The 21,226-nt window shown below is 45.3% G+C and overlaps 1 protein-coding gene across 2 annotated transcripts in view; it reads right to left on the reverse strand.

Annotated features, from left to right (window-relative positions):
- Positions 1–19,340, reverse strand: part of LOC122386615 (chorion peroxidase-like) — a 30,343-nt gene extending 11,003 nt beyond the window's left edge. Inside the window, exons 1-2 of one of the 2 annotated variants that reach the window (XM_043375969.1) lie at positions 19,046–19,340; positions 2,896–3,065 (exon numbers count right to left, since the gene is read on the reverse strand). Coding sequence is in view for 1 of the 2 variants with exons in the window: in XM_043375968.1 (XP_043231903.1) it covers positions 2,896–3,065; positions 5,263–5,283 (191 nt within the window). In the remaining variant the exon portion in view is untranslated. Of the gene's footprint in view, positions 1–2,895; positions 3,066–5,262; positions 5,348–19,045 lie in introns of those variants that run through there. The other variant, XM_043375968.1, reaches the window with a different exon arrangement.
- Positions 19,341–21,226: the final 1,886 nt, after the last annotated feature.

The following is a 21,226-nucleotide window of genomic DNA, read 5'->3' on the forward strand; positions in this document are numbered from 1 at the left end:
GCCCGTTTGAACCGTTTCAAGTAGTTTTGATAAATGATGGTTATGTAACATGTTACGAAGCTATCGTTGGTGGTTGTCAGTCACCCACTCTAGATGGCCGGCAGGAAGCCTGCTGGTCGACCTGACCTGACCCGACCCGATCTACCCAAAATGCATGGAGTCATCATCTTTGTTCAAGACTAACATCGAACTCGTACTCAGGACCCCGATAACAGCTACGGCTCACTAAGTTCTAGCAGGTGGCCAGATTTTTCCTACTTTTGGGCGTTGACCTAAGATGACCCGGCCAAGACCTTGAAATTGGGCATCATCGGCTTTCTCTCATCACGGGCAGCATTTTCGCTCTTCCGCGAAACTCTACCTCGATCAGGGGCTGAAAGCATGCCTTATGCGTTACGTTGGTAAACGTTTTACCTTAGCGACCCGCAAAATACGAATAAGAGCTACAGCAACACAGAAAGCGTATTCGATAGCTTTTTAAAGCTCTTTCGCCAACTTCACCTCAGATATGACTTCGGGTCTATAGCTTCAGGCTTGTGTACCATACAGTCCAAACAGCTAAACGGACGGATTTTGCCGAAACATTTGTTCTGTAACAACCTATGATTCAGTGAATGTGTATGATATTCATGTTTTCACCATCGTTTTTGTTTCGTCGAAACACGTCGCATGGCTTACAATTTGAACTTAAAAACTTGAATAGAAAACTTGACATCAGGTAAAGGTCATGGCCTGACCGGAAAAGAACCTGCTGCATATGGATCGATCTGTGTTACTGAGCTGAACACACTCCAGGTGCTGTCATCGCTCTACAACGTCTCCATCAAAAGTTGTTGTCGAAAATGTGTTAGAGACCTTTGATGACCTAAGGACTGACCATTTCAGTCACCACTGGTCATTAGCTGCACCTTATCTCTAAAATGATTGAACAAGGTGTCATGGCTACAAAAGTATCTAGCGTTTTTAGCATATTCTTTCAAAGCAGAGGGCATCGTGCTTTTTCCCATATCTTATCATGATTGGTGAGGTCACACGCCTATTTGACCTGACTTCGCTTCTCAGATGTAACATCCCAGATTCATGAACTGTTGGCATTTATAATCTCATTCACTACACCAAATTTCAGACTTATAGGAGTCAGGAGATAATCTATAGGAATGACAAGATTGCAGTTTTAAGAGGCATTAAAACTGAACTTGACATGACATTGTTACCTGACCTCGGGTGACCTCTGCTTGACTTTTATGCACGATGCAAAACTGATGTACAATACGATATACCGCTGCTTTCGCGGCGCTGCGCGCCGAGGTTTTTCTCCGGGCACACGAAAAAACCGTGAGTGTGGCTAAAAACACCCCTACCCATCAAGACGAAGACCGGAAACCCGACCCCCCCCCCCCCCCCCACTCAAAAATCCGTGGCGACGCCCCTGGTCACAGTAGTCTTGTGGGTGCACAGGGTGCAACAGAAGCCAAGGAATAGTGTAAGATGATTTTGGTGCAGGAGGCCTCTGGTGTCCCAAACATGGTGCGCTCCGCTCCGCCGTTTTTATTTAGATATCTGCGAAAAACCGCATTGGGGGGTCCAAACACCTTCCAGCCCAGCGCGGGTTTAAATCGATTTACAGGATATGCTGGCCTGAGTATAGCCGTTTGGTGTTTTAACTTGCAGGAATTATCAGGTTTGTTCTTTTGCCATTTGTGAGCGTATAAAAAAAAAACATTTTTGTCCTTATACAAGTCAATTAGTACCTGCAAGTACTTTAAATAAACAAAAAAAAAAACAAATTTCATTAAAAATGAAAATGCAATAAAATGCGATAAAACACGTTAATTATCAATGCAATTAATGCCTATGATCAGTTTGTTTGTAAATCGGTAAAACTTAATTTAACCTCACCCATGTTTTTCGCGAATAACTCAGGCACAAAGCGGCCGATCGCGACGACGCTTTCAGTACCCTCGAGTTGATCAATTTTACACCTACTCTGAAAATTTCATTACCCTGACCCGAGTGACCTTTGACCTGTGACCTATTTCTCGAGGCCATGTTTGGTCGGAATCGCGATTCGGCGTATGTCGGCTCGCATTAGCCGCGCGTTTGCAAGCTTTTCGTGGTTTCAAGCGTTCAAACATGTGATTCGATGCTGCTACCATGCATTAGGGTGGATGTCAAGGTCACCTGAAGGTCAGGTCAGGTCATTCACCTTTGGTGTCTGGTGACCTCGTTTCACTTTTTCGAGATTTACGTGTTTCTAGGCTAGTTTTTGGAGCTGAATTCGAATTTAAAAACCATTTGAACAGTTACGAAGCAGTTCTAGTGCCTTTGTAACATGTTACGAAGCTGTCAGAGGCGGTTGACACCTACTACGAATACCCGCCACTATCCCTACTGGTTGACCTGACCTGACCTGACCGATCTGGTCTAAATGCTTAAAGACATCATCTGTGATCACTGATCAAAACTAACACGATATTCGTGATCAGCACCCCGAGAAACCCCATAGCAGCCACACTTTACGACTTTCTAACAGGCCCCGATTTTCCCGACTTTTGGGACATTGACCTGACCTGGAAGGTCAACCAATGACCTAGGACCTTAAAATTGGGTGTCATCGGCTTCGTCTCGTGACGAGCAACACGCTCGTTTTTTTTCCGCGAAGCTCTAGCTCGATCAGGGGCCAAACGGCAAGGGGGGGTCCAACCGACCCCCCCCCCCCTATACGTTAGAAGCTGACAAACGCCGCACACATGCGAGGGTTAATAACGTTATTATTGTTAGTTTTCTGTTATTCGTAGTTGACAATTTTATTATTTTGTTATGTTTTTTAATTCTCATTTTTACCTTTATTTCTATTCAATTCATTTTCATGTTGCAATGAATGACTTTTCTCACCCGCCACGCTGCTGGGCGGCACTGGCGCAACAGACGCCCTGTGTTCCGTTGACGGTGGTGCAGGCGGTGAAACTCTCCGGTGTCGGGTCAGCGAGACACTGATCGCGGGGAATACAGTCGCAGCCGCCCTCCTGTGCCTGGTGCCGCACCCAGAAGGATGCCAGCACCAACTGAAAACGAAAACAAAAATACGCTGCTATAATGGACAGCAGAAGCTGGAACGACTTTTTGGTCTGTCTGTCCGTCCGTCCTTCCGACTGTCTTTGTCTGTCTATTAATCCGCCGTCTGTCTCTGTCTGTCTATTAAACCGTTCGTCCGTCCGACCGTCCGACGGCGGACAGACGGATAAGCAGCATATTATCGTTTCCAAGATTAAGCAGTTCTGTGTTTAGAGTAATTGTACTTTACTGATTTCTTTGAACAGTGGACACTTTTCCAGATGCTGAAAATTTACGTTGTTCTGTTTAAGCATGGAAACAAGGCTCACGTTTTTTCTTCAAAACATGTTTTTTATTTAGAACTTAAAGGTAGTGTGCCACCTTTGAAAGATTTCCCATTTTATTTTTCCTAGGATAAGAAGCTTCTGTTTTTACCTAATATCGCAAAAAAATCAAAAATGGGCCTGGAATAGTGCCTTTTTCGCCTAAAAGTTTTTCGGTTTTTAGATATGTATAACAACTGTAGTGGGCTCACCTGCAAACAGGCGTCGGGCAACAATCGCGAATGCGGCGCACTTGTGACAATAAGCAAAGGTCATTATAGTGTTACGACCATACGACGTACGGGAATGAGTTATCAGCTGTCTAATCGTAGACTATACATTCTTGGACGATACCGCGAAAACGAAATATTTCTATCGAGAGTTTTTAAAGGATTTCATGCACGAGGCCTTGGCCGAGTGCATGAAATTCTTTGAAAACTCGAGATAGAAATATTTCGTCGCGGTAGAGTCCTAGATATTATTTCCTGTATGTTTCTTAATATCGTTCGTTATCTGCTTAAAAAAGGCCGAAATATGCATAAATAAAATACATTAACAATAACTACAAGTTAGATACTGAAATACTGGCAGTTCTAATTACTCAACAGTTCAGCAAAGCTTACAAATTTTCTTTAAAACAGAAGCCCTCGATGAAATCAAGCTATCCAAGAAAACCATCCAAGAAAACGTCTCGCGCAAAGTTTCTTGGATGGCTGGATTGCATTGCAAGACTGCATCAAACATACAGGAAAACACAATGTCGAGCCTTAAACTGTAAGCCCGTATTGGTATTGTTTCTTTTATTTGGCTGTCGAACATTATTTATGGTTTGAAATATGATTTTATGTAAAATAATTGATATGAAAAAGCCGTCTTATAAGTTATGACCCCATTTCACCACACGCAAGTGGCAGAAATGACAATGATCAGCTGACGCATTTTTCTTGGCCGAAGTCAGAGCGCGCGGCCCGACGCACCACGCGTATTTGGAAATTCCGACCTCGACGAGCATCAGAAGCCACCTAACAGGCGTGTTCGAAACCGCAGGAGATGATGATGAACGGGTTTATCGAAACTTGATTGGATGAGCATATCGGTAATAGCGATTTCAGTGTGTGCATTTATTGTTCATAGTGGTGTGAAATGTGGTTGGGGTACGACCGACAAGCCGTCGGGGCGAATTTCGCACTGGGGTACTCAAAATTTGAAGAATTTAAGACGTTTCCATGAGTTTTGAAGGTATGGATAAGTTCTAAAAATCCGGTTCTCCTTATCTGGGCCATTAACTCCATATGGTCCAAGAAAGCTGGCACACTACCTTTAACATTTAACAAGCAGATTGTTTGAGATAGATTTAGTTGACTGAACCAATTGTCGGTAATGCTCGCTTAATCGTAATGTTACGGTAAGCGAGCCTATTAAAAGAGAGCAATCATTGGCAAGTCTACTCTTTGAAGTTTAATGACAAACCTCTCCCATTGCTTGTATATCAGTCAACGGCCGAACTAAGAGCATTGAAAAATATGTACCAAGGCTTAAAATGTTTTTACAGTTTTCGTTACAATTGACTGTACTTTTCAAATTAATTGTCAAAGTCGTTAATCGTTAATCGTTAAATCGTTCAGTTTTTTGTTTACTTGATGATTTTCGTTGGGTGTTGTAATACTTGAGTGTTTTGTTTAATGTTTAAAAGCGCTGGGGAGTGTTTAAAATCGATACAATTAGGGAATCGCGCGAGACAATGAGCCCTCTGAGGCCAGCCCTCTTAAAATAGCACTTAACATCTGAGTTCATTTCCAAATGAACAGCATGCAAGAACTTTTGTTCTGTTATGATCTTTGATCAGCTCTCACATCAACTTTCCATATGAACTAAATCCTCTCACCGTAAAAATGGCCACCTTCATCGGAGGCCAGTCGCCAGAGCGGAGTCGTCTCTCTATCGGGGGAGCTGCACGCGCGCACGCCCCCCGGGGCGCCCTCTAAGCTTGGCGCGCCGCCAGCTCGTCGGTTATATAGCATCGTATATTGTCAGGCAACCTGTCTGGGCGGACCGGACGCACAGCGCGGTGGGACACGGCACGCTCCTGGGGCTGCCGGTTGAACGTCTGACCAAAAAACTTACTGATCAGTAGGTACAGTCGGTTACAGGTTGATGGCCCACTACTCTGTATTCACCGGTCCCTAAGGCTCAGCAGTCAGCACTGGCAGCAGCCGCCTGGTACCGGTAGGGCTGTGCCGCATGATCCGAGAGTTAACCCGCGCATGACTGGGGGGGCCTACAGAGCCCCTCCCGTTTTTCGGCAATATATTCTAAACCGTTTGACGGATCAACACGAAACTTGTGGTACTTACCTTCAGAGGCATCGATTTGACACCTTGCGTTAAAATTTCAACTTTCAATCCACCATAGTTTGGCCGAAAATCACGTCGGAGTGACGTCATGCCGGCCGATTGATGTAAAATATTGATTTACGGCAAACACTCTAAAGAGCTCAGTTTTAAAGCTAGGTCCAATTTCTTTGCATGAGTGGACTACAAATGCACGTAGCTATGAAACTGCTGTCTCGAATCATCAGAATTGTGAAAGTTTTGAAAAATATGCAATATGTATCTACAATTACACAAAATGTATTTTTTTTATTTTTTAAAGAGTTTAATTTTTCGCAAAACCGGTATACGTGTGATAGAACACACACCGATAAACTACTCTAGCAAGTTTTAGCCCAATATCTTCAAAAATAGCCAAGTTATTTGCATTACCTATTGTTAAAATTTGCAATTACATATTTTTCAAAACCATTTTTCAGTAGGTACGCTTTTGACATCGCACAGCAATATAATTGGCACCATCGTGTTCCTGAGCTCCAACTGCATCTGATAGGCACCTTTTTTGTTTAAAAAAAAAATCATTATCGAAATTTGACCTTTTCTGACATGAAGGTGACCTGACCTCCGGTAAATTCAGCTGAAAATGACCTCAAATGACACAGACGGTTTTCGAAATCTACGAGTAAAATGGACCATAAAACCTGCGTCACGTGACTGATACATGATATAAAACTTTCGTGGCCTAGGATGACCTGGCCTTGACCTGAAAAATTCGAAGTAAAAGTTCGGTACCCGCAAGGTATCTAAATCATATATCAAGGAGTGCGTAAACCAAAAAATGAGCCTGATCGGACTTGTCAGCCGGCAGTCAGAGCCCAACCTGTGAACAAGCAAAAATGCTGATAATTTTTATTTTGACCTGACCTGTGACGTCATCGGTGACCTCGAAGTCAATGAAAATAGGTTTCACCCGACAGTTTTTCCACGGCTATCAGACGCCGTTTGAATTTTGACGATCGGCCCTATAGTTTCGGAGATAGGAGGGGGCTGTGGAGACCCCCCCTCAGTCACTCGCGTTATGGAAAATACCCCAGTCATGCGCGGATTAAGCGGCGACACCGTCTCGGGTCGCCTGGTAGAGCGTTTTAACCGGACGCTACGTCACACCAGCTGAGGAAGGGGGGAGGGGCAGGGCCTGTTGATTTGACTCGGCTCGGTGAATGAGGCGTGGTGGAGTGTGGTGTGAGGCGGGGGTGATGTGGGGAGGGAGTGAGCAGACCTGGGGCTGGGCGTGTGTGGTTGGTCACTTATCGCATAGAACTGATCGCATCCCCCTCCAAAAATACGTTTTAGAGATATGCACAAAGCCCAGGGGAGGTTCAAACGCTAATCTCCCAAGTGGGGTGCGGAAGGATAGGTAAGGGTGCAACGGTCTCCTCATGAATGGCAGCAAAGAAAGATCAGTCACCAAATAGTCTTTCTAAAAAGTGGACTAATCACAGAGCCTCCCACCCAGAAAAAAAAAATATCCAGCACCCGGAGGGTTTCGAACCTTCTCGCAACCGGTCAGTTTGACAGTCGAGTAACCCTGGTCGAGTAACTCCTGCGCTGAGCGACACCAGATGGCGGCTTTGGCCGCAGACGAATTTGCCGCCAATCGCTGATGATTGCGTCATTGGGGCGAGTTATGCCGTGATCGGAAAGGCTCAGGACCGGAAAAGATCGCATCGGCTCAGGTGCCGGCCACTCTAGCTTGGTGGAATGATGATGGATTATTGGCCAAACTTTCGTAGTGGAGTCCCGGTTCAAGCTCCTCATCGGGGCTCTGGCTGCTTTTCAGAGTTAGGATGGCTTGGTTGTTAGTGGTTGTGAGCCATATATACGGTAGTTTATACATGTCGATTGATTGATTGATTGATTGATTGGTTCATTCATTCATTCATTCATTCATTCATTCATTCATTCATTCATTCATTCATTCATTCATTCAATACTTGCCGACATTTAGCATACGAATGGACATCCAGCATCAATCTACATTCTACCATTTTCATAAATGTATTGCCTAAATATCATACATATACCTATATGGCACAAGACCTATAGTTGCCTCGATACCGTACCGAAACACGTTTTGCACAATGCACATGTAAAGTAAATTATATTCGCTGAGTCTTCTGTGCATTGTGCTTAGCAAAAGCAGGAATACGATTGAAAAGCGATGCAAAATGTGCAATGCAGCAAGTGACCACACACACCCGACCAGCCCCCATGGTCCACCAACACACCCCACACCACTCGCCAGCCCACGCAAACCACCGAGACGAGCCCCCCCCCCCCCCCCCCCCACCACCACCACCACCACCACCACCACCACCACCACCACCACCACCACCACCACCACCACCACCACCGCGCTGGTCTGACGCAACAGCTGGTCTGCAAAGCACCCCACCCACGGTTCGTCGGAAGGTCATCTCAGGCTCAAAAGAAACGATATGTACCATTCGAAAGCTGACGGTGAGCTGAATCCAAAAATGTAACTTTTATCAAAATCGATCGATGGCCTTTTTTGAAAATTGCGTTTTTGTAAAAACTTAATAATCTTTTATTCAACGGGCTGTCCTGGACATTCTTGAAAACATAAACATGTATTTTTGAGTTCCAGTGAAAGCTGAATGCCAAAAGAACAATATTTAGCGAAGCAACATTTCCAAATATTAATATGCGTCTCCCACAGCCGAAAATAAGGCGCAATCACACAGCTCAGTGTCACGATGGACCAAAGTCAGCCACACAGAAGCGTGAAATGACCCTTATCGACTCGCAGACCCGGCGCTCTAGGCCCGCCTGACCGGCCACGGAAAGAACGTTCGGCTCTCGTTCTACTAAACAAATGTCATATTTGTCAGTTTAACTGTCCACATTGCTATTAAAGTTATTCAGGATACCTGTGAAGAAAATTCATTGTTCTGTCATCTTCACATCATGCATTAATTTGCATTTGTTCATGTCTACTTTGATCAATTGAGCTTGGTATCATGCCCATATAAGGAAAATTGGCCGCGCTGAAATGTCAGAGGCTGCACCGGCCTCAGCTCGGGTGGAGTGGGGGTAGCGCCCGGCGGGGCAGGGTAACCTTTGACCGGTCGCACGGCCGAGCAGCTGTCACCAGTACAGCCTCTGACAGTGAAACCCCGCTCACTTCCCCTGCGCGGGCACTGATCGCAGCTGGATGGAACAAAACATGTATAAGAAAAATGTAAATTAAAGCATGTTGTAAATCGAGCAGAACAATGAATTTTCTTCACAGGTATCCTGAATAACTTTAATAGCGATGTGGACAGTTAAAGTGACAAATATGACATTTGTTTAGTAGAACGAGAGCCGAACGTTCTTTCCGTGACCGGTCAGGCGGGCCGAGAGCGCCGGGTCTGCGAGTCGATAAGGGTCATTTCAAGCTTCTGTGTGGTTGACTTTGGTCCATCGTGACACTGAGCTGTGTGATTGTGCCTTATTTTCGGCTGTGGGAGACGCATATTAATGTTTGGAAATATTGCTTCGCTAAATATTGTTCTTTTGGGGTTCAGCTTTCACTGGAACTCAAAAATACATGTTTATGTTTTCAAGAATGTCCGGGACAGCCCGTTGAATAAAAGATTATTAAGTTTTTACAAAAACGCAATTTTCAAAAAAGGCCATCGATCGATTTTGATAAAAAATACATTTTTGGATTCAGCTCACCGTCAGCTTTCGAATGGTATATACCGTTTCTTTTGAGCCTGAGATGACCTTCCGACGAACCGTGTGCACCCGGCGACCTGAGCCGATATCAAACAGCGTGGGTAGACTGTGCCGCTTAACTTTCGGGTCATGCGGCACAGCCTACCGGTTCCAGGCGTCTGCTGCCAATGCTGAGCCAATGAGCCATAGTAACCCGGTGGATTAAGAGTAGTGGACCATCAACCAGTAGCTAACTGTACGTACATAGGGGAGAGAGGGCACCCTAACGCTTCTTACGATGCCGACGTTTGATTGACGTTTGGAAAGATTCTCTCTATACCAATGTGATCCCTATTAAATTGCCTTGTATTTCAACCTCGTTTCATTACTAAAGACATTCACATGTAGGAGATATTGGCAAAACCTTACACCTATGCATTTTGGCCACTTAGCTTAGCCCCATGCCCAAGGGCAAAGCGACCACCGGCGACTTATAAAGCCCCGATATGAGAAACAGAATAGTCGTATCATGTAAGTACCACTAGAGGTTTTGGTGAAACGAGGTCGAAACGAAAATGAATGTTTATTTTGTCATCTTTCGGCTTAGTTGTAGGCGTACAATGCAGGGACATTCGCGGAAAACATTAAATTGCATTTTTTTGTGACTGAAAAGTAGCCGAGATAAACGTGTGACAATACATTTTTTAGTGTCAATAGCGTTTGTTGTCTAAGCGGAAACAATTTATAAATTGGGAGCTGTCCATTCTATCCCGTCCACGCAGGGTGTAATGCACGGGACAAACCCCGCGCATCCGCCCGAGACAAAGATCTCCCAGCTGTGTTATTAATGGGGCAAAACGCATTCAAATTGACAGAGGATACGTAGGAACGATAACCACTAAATGCAAGCATGAAAACATTTAAATAAACTTCCGAATGGTTGAACAAAATGTCGTCGTTGCAGCGCTGAGCCGTCGCCATCAATCCAAAATTATAAAATTAAACTGTGCTCACTCACTTAGTCCGTTTGGAAGGGCAAGTTTTGTTCGGCAGACCGGTATATAGTTGTTTCACCTATCCGAGCAATAGAGCTCTTCCCATATTTGTCTTTTGTTGCTGCATTTGCTGCAGTGCTGCACCAGGGGGTTTGCTGCATTTGCAATTCGGAGGCTTAGGGAGGTAAATTCTTATCGTCAGCCTTAGAAGTGGATACCAATCTGACCGTGTGTAACCCTTTACGGCCGACTGTGAAGGCACTGACGCATCCTTGCGCGCACAATCCTGACAAAATTAGAGCTGACGGGTCGCGATACACAATCTCGACGAGACCGGACTGCTTGAGCAGAGAGTTTGGTGGCGTGACAAGACAGGGTGTTTCGATCGGCCGATATGATAATTTGTTCGGCTTAGCAGATCGGGAGTCACTGATAAGCGTGGTTAATCAATTATTGCTCTGAGATGAGGTCTCATCATCCATTGTATAAGTTATGAAGTGGCATGAAAAACTAAAAGGCTACTGGCGATTTATTTGGCATTAACTTCTGATAGAGGCTACCACGTTTAGAAGAGCTATGAAGATACCTATCCTGGGCCCAATCTTACCCAATGCCGTGAATGCGCACTCACGGCATTTGGTAACATTCAGAACTATTCCCCATTCACTTATTCATTCGTTCAGGCAACATTTATCATCATTCACGCTATCAAAATCATTGGACAAGATTAGCTGGGTGTAAATAAAAGGGATATCTTTGATATGAGAGCCGTAAACTCCGGCCAGTGCTGCCAAATCCTATTTACGGCATTGGTAAGATTGGGCCCTGGATACTTTCATCTCAGTGATACGGATCGACTGACATGCAGCGTGACTTTAGCGAGTCAGCTCACGACGGCGTATAAAGCAGCCGCTTTGCACCCGATATAGGTAACATGAAACTGTTGATTGTAACGCTGACACCGTTGTTGAAATTAGAAAGGTTGAGGAAGTAAGTGCAGCAAGACATTTCGTAAATCGTTTCTCTAGAGTCATCATTAAATCATTAATTGAAAATCGTTAGTCGTTAAATTGTTTTTAAGTTAAACATTTAGATAGGTGGGTACCTACATTAATCGCAGAGAATATTGCTGTGTTTGAATGTTTGTTTACCAGCCCTTGAGGAAGCGAACAAAGAGAAATTTAGGGATGTATCTAATTCAAACTCAGTAGGCCATCCCACTATTAAAATAAGTTTTGAGTTTAGATAGGCAAATTGGGGTCCCTGGCTTGCACTTGCCGGTTTGGACACTCACAACATCGAGAAAAGCTTTAATTCGGAGATATCTAATTTCAAAGTAACAGCATTAGTGGATTAAGCGGGACTGATGCAGTTGAATGCCCCCTCTGAATTTGTGACGGCAACGCAGATCTAGCGATTTTAAAATCTTATATACCTTTACTGCTTTACATCTTTGTGAAGCAGTGTTGGTATATGCTGTTAGCGCGCAACATCTGTCGCACTTTTGAGATACCAAATTATTGCTTCCAAATGACGTAGGAGCCGCGAAGGCTCCGAAAAATAAACCAAAGTAATTGTCTAATATCTAAAAAAAAAAAGCTGGGCAATATTTTTTAATAAAATTTGGTAGAAATCCTTTTTTGCTCACCCTGAACCATGTGACACCATTTTTATGCCAATTCATTGACCTTTTTAAGGTGGGAGGGTTCCTTTAACGACTAACGACTTACGATCAACGGTTTTATGACGACTTTAGTAATGGTTCACGAAAGGTCTTTGCTGCATTTTGTAGGCTGACGCGCCGCTTTATCATCAGCCTAGGTACTGAGCTCAGAACCAATATGCATCAACCAGACAACCTGGCAACGTAACATGTTTTTGTTGGCACGTTGAAGCCCGACATGTATGAGGCCATCGTGTCCTGCAGCTATCCGGTAAGCGTAACATAGCTGGTAAATGTCATTAAAAGTATGAATGTAATGTACGTGATGTTCTCAGCGAATGCTATTGAAAGTCTTACAATAATTTTGATAGTGACATGCTAGAGCAATGAAATACCTTTGAAGTGTTCAGCTCAAGCATACAGATAGATCGACAGTCGACTGGTGTGCAACATGACCTTCTCGGGTCAAGTTGCATGACCACTACCTTTCATCAAATTTCCACTTGATCAAGGTCTAATTGTTCATCTGCGTCTCGATCGATTAAACAGACATAATGCCGGTAATACCAAAGTCATATGAGCTTCTTGCAAAAATAGAATTAATGAAGAAAAACAAAATCGATAAGAACGTAAATTTTACAAGTTTGTTATTATAAGTTTTATATTAGCGCCGGGTCAGGGGTATTCAAACACCCCTCTGCGGTTTTTCACAGATATCTCGAAAACGGCGGCGCTCCACGCCACTGTTTTTGACACAACTGTTTAGGCATCTATTCCGCAGACCTGGGTCTGAAAATTTCAGACCCAGGTCGTCCAAGGTCAGGTCACCAGGTCACTTCAAGTGACCTCACCTCAGAAAAACTGGCAATGTTCGTCATAGCTACACCGATCGTCTTGAAACTCTAAACGATTAATGAGAGTAACATTATTTATAAAACGTTTATCTCAGAATTTTTATATCACCTCAGGTCAGGTCAATTTGCGCCCTCTCCATAACCTATTAGCCAATAAGAGAAAATTGAAAGGCGCCTCTTTTGAACGAACGTCATTTCAAACACTTTCAAACATCGGTTTTCAGGTAAAGTTGACATGCTGAACTGAGAAATTGCACCCGTGACCACTATTTATGTCCCTGAGGTCATCTCAAGTCATGGAAGGTCCCCAGTTGGCAATATTTTTATTTATTTTTAGAGACATGCTAGTAGAGCGACGAAAACATCTTAAATGTGTTCAAGTCGACGATACGGATTGACTGATATGCAACATAGTCATAATCTTTTCCGGTCAGGTCGTGACCTTAAGTTAGATTTGAAAAATGATCTATTTTAAGGTCAAATTAATACATTTGAGCTCTCGGTGAGAAGAACGTGACGGTGGCAAAATAAATGTGGTGCCTTGCTTGAGTCAACAGTTAGGGTAAGGTGCCTAATTAGCGACCCCCTTAATTTGAACCGTCATTGCTCACGCTCTGTGGGTGCTACTGTATCACTGGCCTGATTTTCGGAGAGATCGTTCATTTTTCTATTAAAATATAGTCAGTTTCTGCCTCAATATTCACTAACTTATTTGTAGTGAGCATTTTGGCAAACCATTGCAAAAAAAAAAAAACGCTAATAGGGAACTCTTCCCGATTAGCGACCGGGGAGGGTAATAATTCTATGGGTTTCCCCATATTAAAAATGGCAAAAAATGCGACGCCTGAAAAGATGAAATATGATCTCAAAAACGTAACCTATACGCAAAGCACTCAATCACTCGAACAGGAACTTTTATCCAACACATTTACGTGAGTAAAAACTGATCACGTGATGCACCGAAGGCGAAAAGAAGGCGGAAACCCAAATTTTGCGGGCTATCTCGTATGATATTCGAGGTCCGCGCTGAATTTGGCACCCCTGCAGTTGGTGACGACATTTGGCATCCCCTGCCACACATTGCAAGCTTCAGCAACACCTCATTTTCATTTCTCTCTTTTCCGCTTTCTTTCCCTTCTTGACTCTTGAGCTATTTGCGACCATGTCAGGCGCAAATAGGAAATATGAGTTGCGACACATTTTTAATCGCCATGCTGTGCACAGTTGAGCGATTCACAATGGGAAAACGGCAATCAATTGAAAAAGGAATGTCGATTCAGAATAAAAAAGGTGCATCATCCTAATGTGCATCGCTTTTCATCAGAGAGGGCCCAAACAGTAAACACACACGTTCTGGATAAGAAGCTCGTCATTTTTATTTAAACTCACCTGAAACGTCCCACCAGAAACATCGACGACCGGAAAATAATTTAATTTGATAACCAAAGTTTGGCTGACCTTTTGACGATATTTTTACCCCGTTTTCCTGTATGTTTGATGCAGTCTTGCAATGCAATCCAGCCATCCAAGAAACTTTGCGCGAGACGTTTTCTTGGATGGTTTTCTTGGATAGCTTGATTTCATCGAGGGCTTCTGTTTTAAAGAAAATTTGTAAGCTTTGCTGAACTGTTGAGTAATTAGAACTGCCAGTATTTCAGTATCTAACTTGTAGTTATTGTTAATGTATTTTATTTATGCATATTTCGGCCTTTTTTAAGCAGATAACGAACGATATTAAGAAACATACAGGAAATAATATCTAGGACTCTACCGCGACGAAATATTTCTATCTCGAGTTTTCAAAGAATTTCATGCACTCGGCCAAGGCCTCGTGCATGAAATCCTTTAAAAACTCTCGATAGAAATATTTCGTTTTCGCGGTATCGTCCAAGAATGTATATTCTTCTGCCAGTTTTTATATAGGGAGGTAGGTCGCAAATCGGAAAGGGTCGCTAATTAGGCACCTTACCCTATCAAAGAAAGAAAAACAATTTCCGTAAAACGGCTATTTTCTCGGTGTTTGCCCTCTGGAGGCTAAACCGTTGACCTGAGGCCAAATCTGAGGACAAAGTTCGGAAAAAAATGTCGGAAGGGCTATGGGTTATGGAATGCACTATTCGGAGGCGCCGTAACTTAGGTAATTGGTTCCCGGGTATATGCGCCGGTGCTTCGAAAAATGTTGAAATAGGCAGCATTTTGCTTTTGATGACCTCTGGTGACCTGATCTTTGACCTGACATGAAAAATGACGTGAGTGTTTTCTTAATTTGGACGCCCTTTCGAATGCCGCTTTCCGCGTGTCAGTTCAGTTCAGTTCAGTTCAGTATATTTTGGTAACCAAGGACAAGAAACATCAGAGAAAATAATTGCGGATCGGCGCAAAAGTAAAATGCTTCAATTAAAGCGCATTTCCTACAAAATATAAACAGCAATAAACGCACAAAAATATTAACCCGCGCCCCACTGGGAGGGGGGGCTATTCATAGCCCCCCTCCCGTTTTTCTGCAATAACTTCCAAACCACTTGACGTATCGACGCCAAACTTTTAGTACCTTCGGCTGCATCAATTTGACACCTTGTACCAAAATTTGAACTTCGTAGCTACCATAGGTCGGCCGGAAATGACGTCAGAGTGACGTCATGTTCGGCCGATTTCGACGCAAAACATTGAACCACGGCAATCGCTCCCAAGGGCTCAGTTTTTAAGCTAGATCCAATTTCTTTGCATGAGAGGACTCAGAATAGACTGCGCTATCAAACTGATATCTCGGATTTTCGAAATTTTGAAAATTTCGAAAATTTCATATAATAAAATTCAAAATTTACATGTTTACATTTTTATTCAAAAAGTTTTTGACCTTTCCAAAAACCGGAATATATGTGATAGAACGCGTTATTATGACTAACTCTAGCAAGTTTTAGCTAAATATCTTCAAAAATGGCCAAGTTATACGCATTATTGCAAAAAATTCACAATTATTAATTTTTCAAATCATTTTTTTTTTTACCACGTATTTGACATCGTACGCCAATATAAATAGCACCATCGTGTTCCTGAGCTCACGCTGCATCCAATAGACACCTTTTCTGTTGAAAAATTATAACTTCAAAATTTGACCTTTTTTGACCTGAAAGTGACCTGACCTAAGCTAAATTCGACTCAAAATGACCTCGAATGACACAGACGACATCAATTTCGAAATCTTTGGCCTAAATGGACCATAAAACATGTGTCACGTGACCGACGCATGATATAATATTTTCGTGACCTGTGATGACCTGACCTTGACCTGAAAATCAAAGTACAAGTTTGGTACCCTCAGGGTATCTAGAGCATCTGTTCACGAGTGTGTGAACCAAAAATGAGCCTGATCTGACTTGTAAGACGGCGGCCAGAGCCCAAAACGTGAACAAGTCAAAATGCTAATAATTTTTACTTTGACCTGACCTGTGACGTCATCGGTGATCTCGAGGTCAATGAAATTAGATTTCGCTCGACAGTTTTTTCCGGGGCTATCAGACGCCGTTTGAATTTTGACGATCGGCCCAGTAGTTTCGGAGTTAGGAGGGGGGCTATGAATAGCCCCCCCCCCCCAGTGTTATACGCAGACCCCAGTGGGGCGTGGGTTAACACGGAGATTAGGCGCAAAATAAGACCAACTGGGAACAGGTCACGACGGCCCCGTCAGCAGCCCGCCGAGCAGCCCTCCGCCGACAAGTCACCAGGTGTCCGGGCCCCGGGCAGCAACAATCGGGTACACTATGTTGTGTATGTATGTATGCATGTAACTGTGTACTGTGTGCAGGCGCGGATACAAGGGGGGGGGCCATGGGGGCCATGGCCCCCCCCCCCCTTGGCCGATTTTTTCAAAAATAAAATAAAAAGTTAAAAAGTTAAAAAGCTGAAAAGGGGGCCTCCTGAAAATAAAGTGGCCGAAATCCGATGAGTTTTTTTTTTTTTTAACCTACCCACTTAGTTATTTCTTAGAAGACTAGCTGAGAAGACTTCTTTGTTAGAAGATTGGTAAAGCTTTTCATAACTTGGAGGTCTCTTATACTCACAGAGATGACCACTTTTACAGGGCCTCCTAACCTGCACAGAGGGCCTCCAAGCCTGCACAGATGTTGAGATGTTGCCTGAACAGCTAGATAAGCTCAATAGACGCAGTTTTTTTTTTGGGGGGGGGCCCAACAAGTGGGAAGATGGGGCCTCCAACAGGTGGGATTATGGGGGGGCCTCCTGGTTTCTAATGGCCCCTCCCTTGGAGATTTTCTGGATCCGCCCCTGCCTGTGGTGCCCCTGGGCCTTGACAAGCCTGAGATGCCTGGCTATGACAGGCTCGTGGTGCCCCTGATAGACCAGTGGTGCCCTTGCTAGGCCTGTAGTGCCCCTGGCAGGCCTCTGGTGCCCCTGCTACCCCTGCGCCCGGAGAGGACTATGGTGCCCCTGAAAAGCCTGAAGTGCCTCTCGACAGGCCCGTGGTGTCCCTGGCCCCTGACAGGCCCAAGTTACCCCTGCGGGGTCGGTGGTGCTCCTGGCAGACCTCTGGTGCCCCTTGCAGGTCTGTGGTGCCCCTGGCAGGCCTGTGTTGACTGGTGCCCCTGCTAGGCCGCTGGTGCCCCTCACAGGCCTGCGGTGCCCCTGGAAGGACTGTGGTGCCCCTGCCCCTAGGGGTGCTCATGGGCCCAACAGGTCCGTTGTGCCCCTGACAGGCCTGTCGTGTATACTTGCTAGACCTGTGGTGCCCCTACTTCCTGGCAGGCCTGTGGTGCCCCTGGCGGGCCTGTGGCGCCCCTACAAGGCCGTAGGTGCCCCTGAAAGGTTTGTGGTGTCCCTGGAAGGACTTTGGTGCCCCTGACAAGCCTGAAGCGTCAAGGACAGACCCTTTAGACGCCAGGGTCAAGTTCGTCGGACTGACAACGATTTGCTTACCTGATAACGTTCCTGGTAAGTACTCACTACTCAGCGTCCACAACATATATACACATAGCATCTATGCACATAGCACATTCATATATACTTGCTTACAATTGGTAAATGTGGTTGTGGCTAAGAGTTAAGATACTGACTAAAAATAAAAAATAAAAATAAAAAAACTGAAAATGGGGGCACCACCAAAATGAAGTGGACGAAATCCGTTGAGTTTTTAATTTTGGGTATAGGTAGGGGCACCACTTCGATTCATGACCCTCCCCTTGGAGTTTTCCTGGATCCGCCCCTGTACGCACTGCACCGATGGTAGACAAGACGATACACATGTTTTTTATAACTTAGTTACAGACGTGTCTTAGACGACAAATGGGCAGCTCAACTGCAGCGACTGAAATTATCCCGTTACCCAGCATTGTGCTATCGGACGGTAGGGGTCACGGGGCCTGTGTGATGCATTACAAGCTCAGCTTGGCGTGGGCTCTGGCTCTGCATGTCAATCCATTCATTCAATCATTCGAGCTAGATTTATTTTATTTTTTCACATGCCTGGCGAAAGTCGGGGGAGAGCGACTATAGGCAAAAATAACTAAAGCTGGCGATTTTTCTGTTGGTGAAACTTAGGTACCTCTGGACCAGGAACTGAGTAACGACCGAAATTGACAGTTAAATAATCTATCAGTTATTTATTTGCACTCTTTCAAGGTCTGCCCGTTTCCGAGTGTCGCTACGTCACGTAGCGTCTTGGGGCTTGGAGTTGGGCCACATAGCCTACGTGGCCCAGAAGTCGAGTTCAAACACCCCTCCCCCATCCTCACCAGCGTGAAAATTGAGGAGCTCAGCGGGGCGCGGGATAATCCAAACTTCGCATCATTGCCGTACCAAATGAGCAATGAGGAAGGTGGGTGGCACTATCTGTAAGAATCTTGGGTGGCACTGGCAACTGGCACAAGGCTTTCAAAGGCCTTGAGTAACTGAGAGCTGGGACTGCATTCTTTTCTCGCCCTTCCTTTACCTATTCATAGTAGGTAGGTATTTACCTTTTGGAATTTGGATCGCGGATATAAAATAAAATTGGGCATTGTTGATGCTAATTGGTGATACTTGTATTGGTGATATTTAAAGTATTTCGGTTTACTTATATACTTTTTGGCTGCTATCACGGCGAACTTACTTCAAATGCTGCGCGAGTGAAATGCTTGAAATATGTTCAAAATTCCTGCTGACAGATTGGTATAGAAGCACACATGAAGCACATTGGTCGAACCTCTCTGGTCGAACTGAGTCGAACTCGAACCTTATTTTGTTCGATTTGCGTTTCAATGTAAAATACACACATAAATTCTTATTGTGACATTTGATTTAAAATGTATTAAAGAAAACGTGCTTAACCCAGATTCTCTCCAAAAAATTATCTTGAAGCAAATGGAAAACACAACGTGAACAGTTCATACAGGATGGTGGGACACGAAATGAACACAATCATTTCAGAAGTGCTTTTGCGCTGCGTTTGTGCTTTCGGCTAGTCACGACCAAGGCTATATAAACCAGGTAGAACGTTCCCGACGAAAAAGTGGTGACAAGCGATAATTAGTAGCCGCGACCCTCACTTGTTCAAAACTATATCCGCAAGCAGCATTTACAGGCTAGCGGAAATCGACCAATCGGCGTTCGGCAATACTCGACGCTGATTGGCCCGATGCTCGTGACGAAATTGCGGGGGACTGTAGCTATTCCCCTATGGCGTTTAATAGACTTACGGCTTTTGAAGGGGATTTATACCAGTTTTTGTTGGGTTTGAGGCCATTTTTGAGCTTGGATATTCTTTCTGTGACTTTTGACTGTGTAATAACGACATTTAATCATGACATTCTATATACTACCGGTGTCACATCGGCCAAAAAGACCGTAAGTACATGGGATAGACGTGTAGGGGTTTCAAGCATCGGAACCTGCAACCTTTTAATGGTTCCCCCCATGTACAGACATTACGCTGATCAAAGTTACTCTACAATGCCCGCCTGCCACCCGGGTGTATTAAACTAAGCGGCCCGTATGATTGTTCGTTCACGTTCACCGTGGATCAGCCCGGCATCTGCCATTCCCCCAATGAAATATTTTGCTCACATTCCATTACGCTGTATTTTCGTATCGTTAGACCAGGGGCATTTATGGTTCACACACTTACGCTCACGCACACTACCCATATCACACCTCCAAACGCACACTCATTCACGCTACGCGCCGCGCCGACGAATATAATTTAGGTGAGACTGTCCTGGATATAAACGGGAGTGCCCACCGCTATTTGCGGCGGGTCGGAAAGCCAAATGAAATCCAGGACATTTGTCGGGGACTTCCGCAGCGCCTGGGCGCTGCGGCATTAATTTAGGGGGGGAGGGAAAAGTTCGCTTACCGAAAGGTGTTGCCCCGACGACACCGCACTGGCAAATGCCCCGAGAGACGGGTCCGCGAGTCCCAGGTGCCGGCCAGCCGCTGCCTTTCACCCAGCGGGCACGCCTTTCCCGCCGGAGGCTATCGTACGGCGGACTGGCCTCACACGCACTCTGGTACTCCGGCCCGCCGCTCCTCACCGACGTACGCGTCGCGCTAAATTTTGCCCTTACATAATAATACCCCCTCCCACGGACGGTGAAAAAGGGTCCCCTTACTCCCCCGGGTGAGAACCTTTCAGCCATCTCAATCGCGCTTGACAATCATACCTACACAACACATGCGACAGACATACTACAAATATCACACATACATTCTGCAGACCTCCTTTCATACACGGTCGCCCCGCCCCCACTTCCGCTTGTCACCCCATTGTTCAATGTTCGCTCCGCCTGCCATTCTGCTGCCATGCCCGTTCTGGTTTCTCTCGCTCGCTGCACCATCCCGCCCGGCCATCCGATCGCACTCCCTCGCCGCGCCTCGCCTTAGCGTTGTCCACCAAGAGGCACGGCCACCGCTTATCTTGCTCCCGCTCGTTCGCCTCAGTCCAGCTTCGCTCTCGTCTCTCCTCCCGGAGCCGGCGCTTGATGGAGGCCGCCTTGACCTACAAGCACGTGATGCACCACCGAGGGAGTTGCTACCGCTCAAAGCCGGTTTTCGCGGGCGGTGGTCACCTGCGGTCGTGCGGCTGTCTCCCTGAGCGACTGCCACTCCACCGCCAGCGCAACCGCCGCAGTCCAGGGCTTTTCGAGCGGTAGCTGCTGTCTCCCACTCTTCGTCGGGATCCTGCTCGCGTGCCGTTCGACGTGGTGGCGACTGTCTCCTCCTGCATCGGCCCGCCTCAGAGTTGGACGGCTCCCGCTAGGCGTCCCGAGGTTGCGCCACCAGGTGGCAGCGGCGG

This window comes from Amphibalanus amphitrite, unplaced genomic scaffold (genome assembly GCF_019059575.1).
Source record: "Amphibalanus amphitrite isolate SeventyFive unplaced genomic scaffold, NRLGWU_Aamphi_draft 000257F_arrow, whole genome shotgun sequence".
NCBI classification, from domain to species: Eukaryota; Metazoa; Arthropoda; class Thecostraca; order Balanomorpha; family Balanidae; genus Amphibalanus; species Amphibalanus amphitrite.